The 14,556-nt window shown below is 38.1% G+C and overlaps 1 protein-coding gene across 3 annotated transcripts in view; it reads left to right on the top strand.

Annotated features, from left to right (window-relative positions):
• PAM (peptidylglycine alpha-amidating monooxygenase) overlaps positions 1-10,809 on the top strand; it is a 218,229-nt gene extending 207,420 nt beyond the window's left edge. For 2 of the 3 annotated variants that reach the window (XM_067569136.1, XM_067569134.1), the window contains 5 exons: positions 149-248; positions 1,489-1,542; positions 5,948-6,151; positions 9,200-9,256; positions 9,968-10,809. In XM_067569136.1, the coding sequence (XP_067425237.1) occupies positions 149-248; positions 1,489-1,542; positions 5,948-6,151; positions 9,200-9,256; positions 9,968-10,149 (597 nt within the window). In that variant the 3' untranslated portion in view covers positions 10,150-10,809. The remainder of the gene's footprint in view (positions 1-148; positions 249-1,488; positions 1,543-5,947; positions 6,152-9,199; positions 9,257-9,967) is intronic. The other variant, XM_067569135.1, reaches the window with a different exon arrangement.
• Positions 10,810-14,556: the final 3,747 nt, after the last annotated feature.

The raw sequence follows: 14,556 nt of genomic DNA, 5'->3' as shown, positions 1-14,556 counted from the left end.
TGGCACCAGCATCAGCTACAGCTCCCATTGTATGAGAGCTAAGTTTGGCTCTGTATCTCAAGTTTTTGATTAAACAGGCCTTTTGCATTTGTGATCTAATTCATTGTGTAGTCATTCAGAAGTGATTTGTGGCTGTTTATCTTGACAGAGCTTTGAGATGCCACATGACGTTGTTGCCTCAGAAGACAAAACAGTGTACGTTGGAGATGCTCATGCCAGAACAGTATGGAAGTTCACTTCCACAGAAAGTATGTTTCTTTTGTTCTGACTTGCACTTTAAAAGACACTTCCCTGAAACCATGTTCTCAGTGGTTGACATCCCCTGTCCATTGGCTGTCCTCTGGTCAATTAAGGATTGCATTAATTGCTTTAACTAAACAGTTGAATTTTCTTTTCCCATGTTCACAATAAGCATGCTTAGAAAAAAACTGGCTGCTCTTTTTATCATCCTCAGTGACTATGATTTGGCATGTTAACTGTCTTGGCTAGAGGTGTCCCCCCCTAAGAGTACAATTTCTTTTTAGAGAGACAGGGTTTATATAATTCTTACCATTCATTTGTAACATTAATTCCTGGTCTATATCAAATATGAATCCTGGGCAGATTAACTAATTTGTCACAGTTAGAGTTTTATACGGAATTGTTTGTATCCCAGTAAGAATTTCTTTTGTTGCATCATTTGTATGTATTTAGCCAAATGCTTAAGATTAACTTTTTCCAGTACTTTAATGCATCATTTGCTGACAATGCCCTCTGTTTCCTTAGAGATTGTAATATAGAAAATTCTTAGTGGCTGAAGTAAAGCCAAAAGCCCAAACTGAGTCCATTTTAATTCGACCTGGAACATATCACTTTGGCAAATCAGTCCAGTTAAATCTGAAGTCCTGTTTCCATTAACTGGGAATATTTCCCAATTTACTATACTCTATTAACCTCCAAACTAAGTAGTTTGGCTTTGGGGGAATGAGGTGAATCTAATCTGAGTCAGATGTATTTAGTAGGATTAAAAAATGTGTTAGGCATTTTCTAGGAATAACAGTGTAATTCACTATTACATTAGATGGGATGAAAAATGCATAAAGCCAACCACTAATTGTCTGACATTAAAAATAAACTTCCCATCTGACCCGGCTATTCCATAGTTGTCTGTTACATTTCATGCACCTTCCTCTGAAACATCTGGTACTGCTGCTGTTAGTAGTAATTAAGTCCAACCATGTTAATCATCCGAGATGTGATAAGGTCTTGTGTGCCCACAAAACCACTTTGTGGCACAGGAGTTGCTCATTATTGAAAACTGCCTTTGTGAATCACTCTCGTGCTTTCATAGGGTTCTGATGCTACTGATAGTTATTTGACACTCTTTGGTGAAGTTCAGACACAATGCGATATTTACTGTAGAAGTGTGTATTTGGTAAAGATTGTAAGAATATCATCAAGAGTCTTTCTAAAATGTCAGTTAGCCTGAAGAGCAATTTTGTGTTACAGAAATGGAGCATCGATCAGTTAAAAAGGCTGGTATCGAGGTACAGGAAATAAAAGGTTAGTCAGTTCCTTATGGGAATGGGCAAACCAAAGTTTTACTGGAGAGTGTTTTTGTGCTTTGTGAATATTCTTGCCAGGCAATCTCAGGGGGGAAATGATAACTAGCCTGACAGTTGTTAAACTTTTTGCCGTCATTTTCTGTAGTTCAGAGTGACAATGAGCTGGCATTGGGAGGGGACAGAGAGTAGCATATTGCTCTGCTGGTAGACCCAATATTATGGCAGATTGAAACTCTTCAACTTCACTGGTGATGAGTGTGTCATAGAGGTTAACCCAGTGGACTGTTCTTCATGACCCTCCATTATCCCCAAAATAGCATTTGCATCAGCTCTACTAGATGCAGAAGTAGCTGTGGTATGTAGTTCTCAATTATCCAGAAAAAAATAGTAGCATATTTGAAATAGCTGTTGGTTCTATTTTCTTTATTGTTTAGGGTCTGTACAGCACATTGGCAGTGCTGGTTACATTATTAATCATGATATAAAAGCATTTTCTTTGATTCAAATTTGTTCCTCCAGATTTACTTTTTCCCCCATTTTTCAGAAAGAAAAGAATCAAGAGAATGTAGAGACTTAAAGTAGGCAGATAAGGAAATGTATACAGCACAAAGTTGAAAGGGGATAAGATAATGATTTAAGGTGGATGAACAGGAATTATTTTAAAATTATAATAGTCTATTCCATAAGTTTCTTATACAGAAGAAGAAGTAATTTCCCTTGAAGAAAAATGGCATATGGTTACTGAGGGATCTTAAAGGACTGTAGCTATATTGTTTTTACTTTTTTTTTTTTTTTGGGGGGGGGGGGGGGAGAATTCAGAGCACCAGGCTTTAGACATAAATGGAAATATGCAAAAAGGATCAAAATCACAAATGAAAACACATTTTTACAAAGTAGACTGCCTATAAGACATCATAATATTTACTACCAAAACTAGCATCCTTCTCTCTCATCAGTCAGTCTCACCCAAAGCACTCAGGAGAAAATCATGGGCTTTACAGTATTCCTGGAAGTCCAACAAATCCAGACTTTGACAGATGAGGTTGAAAAGCACATAGCAGCACTGAGGCTCATTTGGGAAAGGTACCCTGCTAGCTGCCACCTCTCATTTAATCTGGGATATCTAGATTAGAATACTTCAGCAGTATCAGATTCAGAGGCGGTCTTTCAAGTAACCACCTCCTATACTACTTAGAGGTACATAGGTTAAAACCCCCTGGAAGCTAATAGGCAGCAGATGTACAGATATAATGTGCTTTCTGTGTGATGCTTTGCTTAGTAAGTGGACTGATGTGATATGCACTAGCTACAGTTTATAGATGGCAGAGTGCTATTGTTCCAGTAGTCTAATCTCAAAATGAGAGAAGAATATGGATAACTGGTTCACATCAGAAAGGTTGTACTAGAGAAAAATGTCTTTAGCCATAGCCACTACCTGAGCGGCCAAAGCCCCCACAGTCATTTTCTGTCATTCCACATAAATGTGAAGACTCACTACATAACAAAACTTGGAGAACATTCCACAAAACACACAATATAATTTTATAAACATATATACGAATATTGCACATATGCATATATATGTTCATACAATATATAGCATGCTTTTAAATTCATCTACTATAATTTCAGAAAAGGTTTCTGATGCAGCTGTTTTTAAAAAATGGTTTAAAACAATAGAAAATAAATTAGAGGCCATGATATTAGTATAAAGTTAAAGGTTTTTACCAGTTTAAAATGTTTCACAAAAATATGCCATAAAAGTGCCTGCAAAATTTGTAACAGCTTATTTTTTGAAAGATTTTGTTACAACCTCTTTTCTAATCTTGTCGCAACAAAATTCTAGAATAATAGGGTAACATTTTCAGAAGCGCACAAGTGACCAAAGAACCTAAATCCTATTTCCTTTCCATTGTCACTAATTTGTTAACTTGACTGCTCATTGGTAACAGATTATCAATGAGATTTACCTAAAGTCAATGAGTGTATCCATAGCTATAATTCTAAAGGGCACAGTATGCACCTTATTAGGAAGGAGAAGGTTGCTGTCTGACTTAACTGGCAATATACTTTCCAGAATGAATTAAAGTACACAGAATTCAAAGGAGGATTGAATTTATTGGTTGGGGTTAGGCAAGGTTCAGTTCCAAACAGCATTTGTGGCTTCTTTTTGCTTGAGGTTTCACTTGCTATGTTCCCAGGTCAAACTTCCCCACCAACTCACCCTCCTTCTTGTTCTTCTGTCTTCTCCCCTGGTGTGTTCATTTGATGCAGTCTGATGGCAATACAGTGCCCTGGGAGTGGACTCCTCTGTCATGCTCCTTGACCAAAACTGAGTTGAGGATATGGTTCCAGAAACTCTTTATCCTCCAGCTCTTCCCCATAGGAGTTATGGGGTTCTCCTCTCCTGGTGTACACCCAAACAGTAATCTTAATAAAAACAAGTTTATTAAAAATGGAGAAAAAAGAATAATACAAAATAAATGATTTGTTTTAAAATATCTTGATTTACACTTCCTGTAAGCTAAACTAGAATTCAGTCCTCTTTCTGGTCAAAATGGCAGCCTTTCTGGTTGTCCCCAGTACCAACTCTCTTGTGTCAAAGTGAAGTCAACAAAAACAATTTGCTGGGAGCTGAAAGGCACCTACTTAGGCATAAAATAGAACAGTCTGCTGGGATTCTCGTCTTCATTACAGAGATGTGGTCCATGGAGAGCATGGGCTTGTCTTCACTGCAGCTCCAGCTTGAGATATAGTTGAAGTATTACCCTTAATTTTAGCTTGAGTTAAACCACCATGTCCCAAACTGTGGGTCGTGATCCCAAGTAGGGTTGTGGCAATCCCAAGTGTGCAGAGGATGACATTTTACAAAATGGCGTTCTCCAAGCAGTGTGACCTCTCACTCACCATCTGTGTGCAAGATTGCATGGTGTGGAGGATGCCATTTTGTAAAGCAAAATGGTGTCCTCCATACTGCATGACTTTGCATGAACAGTGCATGTGAGGTCACACTGCAAGGAGGATGCCATTTTTAAATGTTGTCCTCCATGCTGTCTGGAGTTGCAGGAAGCAATACATCTGAAAATGGGGTCATGCAGGAAAAATGTTTGGGAACTTCTGCTTTAAACTCAAGCCAGCTGGTTTGTTGGGGGCTGTGGGTTGAAGTTTGAGTGCTGCTGATGCTCCAGATAGTAAAGCAGTGGGGACTTGGATACTCAGCGCTGCTAATTCAATCACTCTGTGCAGCTCGACCACTTTGCAGTGTCACTGCTCTCACTCAACCAAGGCTAACTCAAAAGGAATTCACTCAAGTGTAGGTAACTCAAGCAAATGCCACAGTGAAGACAAGCCCTAAGACATTTCAGTGGCTCATTTCAAATTGGAGTATTTCATACTGGGACCTGGTAATCTTTGGCTGCCAGATCTCCATATTAAAGATCACAGCTGCATTATAGAACTCCCTGGACTTTACTTGACTGCACGAGCCACATTTTGGCTATCCGTTGTTAGAAATACTGAAATGTATATAGTTTTATATGAGTACCTCCAAAACATTACCAGTTGTACAGATTTACTTCAGGACACATACCTCAAACTTCACAGCTGAAATTGCACCTTTGGGGATCATATTATCCAGCTCCCATCTGGGAATGACACATGTTCCTCCTTGATAACTACAGTCCACCAATAGCATCAACCTCCTCCTCCTCCTCCCATTTCTCCTCCTCTCATGGTACTGTAGGACAAAGGAAATGAACTGATGGAATCATTTCACGTGGCATAATTCTAACAAAAGTTGTGGATAAAATGCAACCACAACACAATTAAAGCCTTTCTCACAAAGTATGAGCACCTCTAAACAGACTAAACATTTCACATATGTATATATAGATAGGTATCTCCTCTCTGGGTTAATTGTTTCAAGGATTGTAACAAGTACATTCCTTTTTTTATTCATGATGATACAGGAATCTAGTCTGTTCCTTGCAAAAGGAGCAATGAAGCTAACATAAGAAGGGATATTTTACTGAGAAAGTAACGTCATGCCTTGCTTTGTTGTAACAGTGGAATGCTTCAGAATTTTCCCATCATTCAAGTGTTAGAATTCTTTAGAAGAAACTCTCCCTGACAATTCTCCCATCTTCATCCTCAGACCCTCAAACATTAGGGAAATAGAGCATTCTAATCTTCTTAGAATTTTAGAAAGTTATATCTGTCCCCCCATATGGCTTTTGAGATGACATCAGCAGTAGCTAAGAAATCCTATGAGTGTCATTTTATAGTTTTAATGGTGCCTGTTATTAATTACTGAAAATTTCAGGTATATTAGCATGTTCTTTTCAAGCATGATGCTTGAAATTAAATTAAGTTAAAATTACTGTCAATCTCTTCTTTTCTTAAAGAAGCAGAAACGGTTATAGAAGCTAGACTGAAAAATAAACCTGCATCAACGGAGTCTCTAAAGAAGTGGGAAAAACAGCATATGGTTGAACAGGCCAGCCCTGGAATTTCCTTTGTTCTTATTACAACTCTTCTAATTATTCCTATTGTTGTCCTGTTGGCAATTGCGGCATTTATTCGGTGGAGAAAGACAAGGGTCTATGGAGGTAATCATAAATAACTTTTGAATTTGAGAACAATAGACATTTATTATTCAAACACATCATTGAACAGGAAGGGCCAAAATTATTAAGAGTCCTGTTGTCTCTATTTAATTCTGTGTGGAGTTACCATGACAGTGCATGCTAATCCTGTGTTCACATGCACAAATGACTGCATCTGCAAACACTTTTATTATTGTATATGACGAAGTGGGTTTCTGCCCACTATTCTGCCCAAATAAATTTGTTAGTCTTTAAGGTGCCACAATACTCCCATTGTTTTGCTAAAAACAGACTAACACAGCTACCCCTCTGGAACTTTTATTATTGTAACTCAAGATGCCACTTTTTCAGTATTTGCTTCTAAACCTTCCCTTTAGTTGCTAATGGTTAAAAACTGGTTCTGAAACTCCAGAAAGACCTTCTGATTTTAATTATTTTGATTTAGATTACAGCTGCCAATTAATCACAGTTAATGCATGCGATTGACACAAAACAAATGAACTAGATTTTTTAGAAAGTCACAATTAATCACCCTTTAAAAAACAAAACAAAAGAAATAGCATTTTTCAATTCACCACAGACAAGTCCACTCAGTCCTGTTTCTCGTTCAGTCAATTGCTAAGACAAACAAGCTTGTTTACATTTACGGGAGGTAATGCTGCCTGCTTTTTAATTACAATTTCCCTGAAAATGAGAACAGGCATTCAGATGGCACTGTGGTAGCTGACGCTACAAGGTATTTACGTGCCAGATATGCTATATGTTCATATATCCTTTCATGCTTTGACTTATAGGCTGTAAAGTTTTACATTGTTTTGTTTTTAAGTGCAAAAATAATTCTATATGTGTAAGTTGCACTTTCACAATAGAGATTGCACTACAATATTTGTATGAAGAGAAATACTATTTATTTTGTTTTTTACATGGCAAGTATTTGTAATAAAAATAATAAGTGAGCACTTTATATTCTGTGTTGTAACTGAAATCAATATATTTGAAAATGTAGAAAAACATCCAAAAATATGTATAATACATTTAAATTGGTATTCTATTATTGTTTAACAGTACAATTAAAACAGCGATTACATTGTGACTATTTTTTAATCGTTTGACAGCCCTAATTTAGCTCAATCCTTTATTTTAAAATTCAATGTATAATTTTTTTTGAAATGCTTTTCACATTGGGGGCTCTTAGAATACTACTTAATGGATTTCCCAGAAATAAACATATTCCAAATATTAACCAAAAAAAAAAGTAAGTTCACTCATAGGTGGCGAGTTATATGGGCCTGTAGTGACTGAGTTCCACCAACACTGAGGATGGTGGGCCCGGCTCTACCAATATTCTGTGGTGCTGGGGGGCCAGCCGCGGAGACTCCAGTGGCCGTGGAGATGCAGAGCGCAGCAGCCCCCAGCGCGGCCCAAACGTTCTGCTTCCCTCCTCTCCTCCCGAACACTCATTGGCTGGTCAGGATGGACAGAGCCACTCTGGCGCCAGCCCCAGCCCCAAACGGCGCAGCGGTGGCTGCTACCCCCTCCCCACCCCAGCCCTTTCCACCCCCTCTCGCCCCTCTCCCACGTGGGCCCAGTGTCCTGGCCAGGAGCTGCTCCCAGTCCCAAACAGCACTGTGTGGAAGCCACTCCCCCTCCCAGCGCCACCCCTTCTCCCCACCCCTCTCCCACATGATGTGGGCCCAGTGCCCTGGCCAGGACCCATTATGAGATTGGGCACCACCAAAAATGATATGGACCTGGCACCCATGAGTTCACTTACTATCTTGTGCATTTGCTGAGTCCCATATAAGTTTCCATTATGTGTCTTCATCCCTTTGAAATCCAACTGTGACCTCCTTAATGAATAGTTATAGTGCTAAAAATCTGAAGTTATCCCCATTTCATACTGTACTAGCCTCTTTTATAACACAGTCTACTTTCTTTGAAAGTGTCACATGAAGTAGCAGTTAAATATTCATTTCAAAGGTTATCTGTATGAAATAAAGATTGGTAAAACATAGAATAAAATATTCAGGAACTGTGCAAATAACATAGTTCCACCAATATTACAGATCAAAGGAAGAAATATTAAATACATCATAACGTGAAGAACATAATTCTAATATTTCTATGTAATTGAAATCCTCACACAAAATTTATAAAGTTTAAAGTGTAGTGATCATAGTGGAAGAAAGTCTTGCTTGCAAATGTTCAGCCTTGAAAATGCTGCATGAGTGGTCGGTGGTTTTTTTATTATTTTTTAGTGTTAAAATATGCAAACACTGTAGAGGGCTATATTATTGTAGAAAGCAGACATAAATACAACTTCTTGGATCTACTTGTCCATCTCCCAGCATACAGATTTGTTCCTTCCAGTGCATTTTGTAGTAATTGAATTTACAGTGGATGGGAACATCTTGATAAAATTAGACTTATGTTAAATATCTACAGTATATTTACACTTGTAAAAACAAATGACTTAGTTTTGCAAATTTTTTACACTATTTATGAGTATATATACAAAGCAGTACATAGAAAAAACGGCTTGGCTGTGGTTTTTTGTTTTCCTTTGGATTTGCAATGGGGGAATCACTGTCATTTTCTAATAGCTTAAGAAATGTGGAGATCATTCAAGTGTCTACCATGGATCTAGAGTGTTTCAAGAGCAAACTATACCACATGCATGTCCAAATGAGAACAGAAGTATGGTTCTGTTTGGCAGGTCTTGCTACAACTTGCAGTGTGCTGGAATATAATTGTCTAGACAGTGTAAGTGATGAAGTTGTTCTTCACAACCACAAAAAACAGTTGAGAGAGTGGTTCTCAAATCTGACTAACTTTAATCATCTTTAATGGCTGGAATGATATATAGAAACAAACTGAAAATTCACTGCCATTTTTTCTAGCCCGATGAGTATTTCACCTTAACCATGAAACTGGAGAATATCAATTTTTTTCTCTCAATTGCTGATCAACCTGGATCTGTATCAGGAAAAGCACTCAGTTTCAGAATACGGTCATTGAAGCTTATTTTGAAATATGCCTTTATCTTTTCAGCTGATGGTGAACACAAACTTGAATCAAGTTCAGGAAGAATCTTGGGCAGACTTCAAGGTAGGTAAAATGCAAGAGAGCTTTGTCGAATAGCTCAGGCTTTATTTTAAAAAGTCAGCACAGAAACATGTTTGAGAGCAAACACTGCATATTTAATACCTTGGTCCTGGAAGTGGGATTTTCCAAGGGCAAAGGTGGAGGAAGGCTCTCTTCATCTCTATTTTCATTATAAATATATATAATGCCTTTAGGATGACCAGATAGCAAGTGTGAAAAATCAGCATTGGGGGTTGAGGGTAATAGGTACCTGTATAAGAAAAAGCCCCCCAATATCGGGACTGTCCCTATAAAATTGGGACATCTGGTCACCCTAAATGCCTTGTTCTTACCACCTTTCATCTGTCCGCTCAACATGATCTGCCACTCCTGCTGAGAGGCTGGTAGTTGTCCCTGTGTCTTATAGTGAATGAAATGAAACACTGCCTCTGAGAATGCTAATTAAGTTCACTACACAAGATAGTGTACTGTTCAGATAGTTATAGTTGAATTCTAATGTCACCTCTTTAAAAAAAAAAAAAAAAAAGAAAAAAAAACACTTCCCACAACCTACTGACTTCCCAAGGTTGTTCATGTGCTGGCCTTTTTCAGGGGCTTGGTGGAAAATGCTTTTGGGAAGAGGATAAAGATCTTTAAAGTGGTGAATGGATGGGTGGAAGGAATTTTTCAAATTCAGTAAAGGAAAGCTTACCCTCAGGTATTTCCTTTCTACAGGTAAAGGTAGTGGAGGCCTTAACCTTGGGAACTTCTTTGCAAGCCGCAAAGGCTACAGTCGGAAAGGTTTTGACCGACTTAGTACTGAAGGGAGTGATCAAGAAAAAGACGAAGATGATGGTACAGACTCAGAAGAAGAGTATTCAGCTCCCCCACCCCCACCAGTATCTTCCTCATCCTGAAACCAGCCTTTGATTTCTACATTGAACGATTCTACCAAGAACACCAGATTCCTTTTCCCTTTAGCACGTTTAAGATTTTGTGTATTTAATTGTAAACTGTACTAGTCTGCGTGCGGCTGTACACTGGGATTTTTGGTTTTAGTTTGGTTTTAGTTATGTTTGGGTTTTTTTTAAGTGGAGGAGTGTGTGGAAGTTTCATATCAGTGCCGTTGTCTTTATGTGAACATCTTAATAAAGAAAACAATCCTCTTTTAACTGCAGTACTGATTTAAAGTAGTAGTATTTTCTCATTTCAGTTTTGGGACCTTTTCTGTATTTGTAAATAAGTCCCATTATCTGCTTCAGCACAATATTTTCCTCATAACATTTCAGTTGTCAATTTCTTTCTTTTGTGCCTTTCCTGTTCAATGTCCTTAAACTATTGCAGTACAGAGAAAATAACAGTGCCACAAGAAAACAAAGCTGCTAAATCTTCTTCTATTTTTTTAAAATCACTAACATGATATTTCATTGAGAGAGAAAAAAGTCTCTTTAATTCTTTTTTCTTCCTCCTTAGTTGGTGTGTTTCTGAGATGTCTTATTTTTAGATAGTATTACTGTTAGAATACTATTTTCAGAGGCTGAATGTAATTTGTGTAATAAAGTGTTCGCAGAGCATTAGCTGTCAGAGTGTACTTTGGAATTTTTGCATATTTGAAGGTTTTTTGTATACAACTTTTGTAACCGTTACACAGATCACTTCATATAGTGGAAAATTTTATCCATGTCTTCTACCAGCAGGGAAAAAAAATGCTATTTTGTATGAGCTGGAAGATATTTTGTTATGTAGCAGGTTTAAAGAAAAAAAACAAGACTAAACTTACATACGTGTATAAAATCAAACAAACATTTAAAGAGGAATCTTGCCTGTATATCAAAACTTCAGGGTATTTATTTTAATAAAACATGATCAGAGCTTCGAGGAAACCTGTGTGTTAGATTGCATATACAAATTAATTAGTTTAGGCAACTAGTATTAGTTTACTTACAGAATTGATACTCTTGTTTCTCTAAATTTCCTCCCCCATTCAGACAACATAGTTCTCATTTCCGCAATATGATCACTCACTGTTTTATATTTTCCAAAGACCTGCAAGATAATGATGCTGAATGTGTGAATCATCTAAAGTGACTCATTTGTGTGATATTGTCATGATTCATCAGACTTTGAGGATCAAAGGCATAGATTTATCTCCTTTTATTTAAAATCTGCACTACAGGCTGAGCATATAGAGCAAAAAATTGCTGCAGGGTCCTATGAAATAACTTGCATCACATGTACTGTAACAGGCTGCTGTTCATGCTTGAGGAGCTTCCTTGGAAGAGAAGTAATCTTTCTTGAGGGCAAATATATTTTATTAACACCTTGTACCTCTTCTTTCTGGGACAAAGGGTAAAAAACTTAGACTACCCTTGTCTGTTCTTTCTTAGAAGAGAAGTGGTAACTTTTCAGGGTTAAACTCCCAAAATGAAACAGTTTTTCAGAGCACTGGAGTGCTGATGCTGTAGCACAGTGTGAGTAGTTTTTTTTCCCCCTAAAACGTGACTCTGTCTCACACTTGGGACCCTGGAGAGAGCATTAGTGTTCCTTTGGATGACACATTATTATACTCAGCCATTTGTTCTCTCCTTAAACTTGCATATAAGCAAAAATAATGAGACTTTTTTAGGTTTCTTCCTAAAAAATTAACACAAAACCAATGCGTGTACGCCTCATTAGAATGCAAACATGTTATCTGGCTTGCTATGTGAAAGCAGAACTGCCAAACTTCTAATACAGTTAGTTGAAACCCATGGTGGTACTGTATTATTGGACAAGACAAGGTGTCTTTTATTTAATAACAATACAGTGCATCTGAGCACCTGCATTCTTATTAAATGTGCTGTCATGATCTTGTCTATTTTTCTGATGTTTAGGTTTAGCAATTGTAAGTTAACAACCTTGGGAGCCACAATGTATGGAAAGGCAATCAGATTAGCTTCTAATTAAAAGATTAACTGAAAACAGCAAAAGTAAAGAAGACAATGTGTAACTTCTGCAGTTGAGGGGTTTTTTATATGAAAATCACCATCAAGTTTGAGTGTAGAAGACATACCTGACCAAGAAGCATAAAGGCACTATAGTATTTACAGGAAATGGAGATATTACACCAGTTGGGGCCACCTATTATTTTGTTGAATGTTATTAAAAGTGGAGCCCCCTCTAACACTTGTTTAAAATGATAAACCTGAGTCACTAATGTTCTATAGGAACCAATCAAAAGTAATCTCAGGTTTTTAAAAGCCAGGCTGTGACTGTTCCTTGTGTAGATATGGCTGTCGGTGGAGGGCTCAGGAGCTGCGTCCTCCTTACTTGAGTTTGTCTATACTACAGAAATTACATATCACTGACCATGGGTGCAGCTGAACATGGTTTAAATGCAAGTATAACCCAGGACAAACTTGTTCGGCATGACTTAAAACAATCTATGCTTTCTCCGGTGTGCAGGGGCTGTTCTCTGCTAGACACCACAGTGATGCAAGCCCCCCCCCCCCCCGGCACAATAGTTGAGATCAGGCACAATATGGCTCCCCCCCCCCCCCCCAACAGTATTCCATTGCTAGCTTTGGATGAGGGCACCTGCTGTAATCTCCAAAGGGGTGGGTTGGCACAAAAGCTGCCTGCGGTTCCACAGCTTTTCCTATTCAAGGCTGTGCTTTAATAACACAGTCTGGACCTAAATGAGTAGAGGAGAGATTCAGCACAAAGAACTCCTTTTTTGCTGCACCTAAAGGTACACCAATGGAACAGTCATGCAGAAATACAATAGAGCAGTATATTCTCCTCCTTGCACAGCTGTTTAATAAACCAGCAGATCCTCCTTAAAAGAATATCTGTTAAAGGAGTAACCTTATGTTATCCACGGAAAGAAGAATGTTCCTTATTTGATGTCAAAGTAGAATTGGCTTAAATGGGATGTGCTCTTTTATCTCAATGACAGCAGATGTCCTCCAGTTAACAGAAAATGCTTTTTAAGTAATAAGCACTAGAAGAAATGCCAACTCCAAGCCTTCAAAAATCATGAGACTGACAATGTGATTTTTAAAAAATAACTATTTTTTGTCATGTGGATTCACTTTTTTTGAGCTTTTCTTGGCCCATGTCAGAGCTAGATATTTTTTAATTGAAAGCTCAGATTCTCATATAATCACATAATAGGAGCTGGGGCTTTAAGGAAAACAATAAATAGTGTAAGAGTTGGCAACACAAAGAAAGCTGCTGTCTGAGGAGCTGCAGTAATCCTCTCCATTAGTGAATAGTGCTATGAATTTTGGATAAGGCATGGAATAAGACCTGCTATTTGTCCCAAGCTTGTGTTGAGCAGCTCAGAGAGCTGATCCCACTGAATGTAGGTGGTACACAATGAGCAAACTAAGAGGCAACTGTAGGCTGCTGGTAGAAGAGCAAACAGGCCAGAATGAGACAGACATACACATGGACCAAAGCACCACTAAATTGTATGGTGTCATCCCAGGTAAACGAAATTACCATCCCAGTTAAGCAGCTGTCCTTTCTATCAAGTACCATTAGGTGTAAATTGGTTCCCTAAGGGGTATCTTGATTAAGTGGAGTTTTCCAATTAAGCAGTGCACTGTAGTAGTTAATGAGGCTTTATAGATCAATGCAGTAAATTGCAACAGTTTCTTGCTCTCCACTAAACTAGATATATGTACTCATTTCAGAGACTTTTGTTTGGTTCTTTAGTATGATTCCTGGCAGTGCCACTCAGGGGCATGAACTGGAAGGGGGGTGAGAGGGAGCTGGGTATAGTTGTGAGGAGCAGGGCATGAAGAGCATAGAAAAGGAAGTCTGCAGATTTTTGTTGCCTTAATCCTGAAGTTCAAGTGTATAAGAAGTGCTGTATTAATAAAGATTGTTTATTTACCCAGATATGCTAGCAACACATTAACATAAAATAACATTTCTTGGGTAGAAAAACTAGGTAAGGTCATTGCTTCCTGAGCAAGCCAAAAATAAGAGCTTTGCTGGATTAAATCAACCATTCAGAGACACGGTGACATTTTCTTAAAATTTGCTTTTCTTACTGAATCAATGTCCTATGACATACTGCACAATTGTTCTGGTCTCCTGCTGTGTTTAACGGATGACTAATGTAACAGGAAAAAGAGGAAAGGCTGCTGTTTCTGAATCTAGACATGGGACGCCTAATTCATCTCTGACTCCACTAGTCCAATTCTGGCTCTGCACTTCAGTGTGATAGCACTCCTGCAACAGATGCTACAGAGAAGAGGACAATCCACATGCCTATGTTGCTTAGAACATGTTTTCTGTTTCAAATAGCAACCTACAGCTTGCATGGCATAGTT

The sequence above is a fragment of the Emydura macquarii genome, unplaced genomic scaffold (genome assembly GCF_026122565.2).
Source record: "Emydura macquarii macquarii isolate MOO-44397 ecotype Brisbane River unplaced genomic scaffold, CSIRO-AGI_Emac_v2 contig_2897, whole genome shotgun sequence".
Lineage (NCBI taxonomy): Eukaryota > Metazoa > Chordata > Testudines > Chelidae > Emydura > Emydura macquarii.
This window is presented reverse-complemented; position numbering and strand designations above follow the sequence as displayed.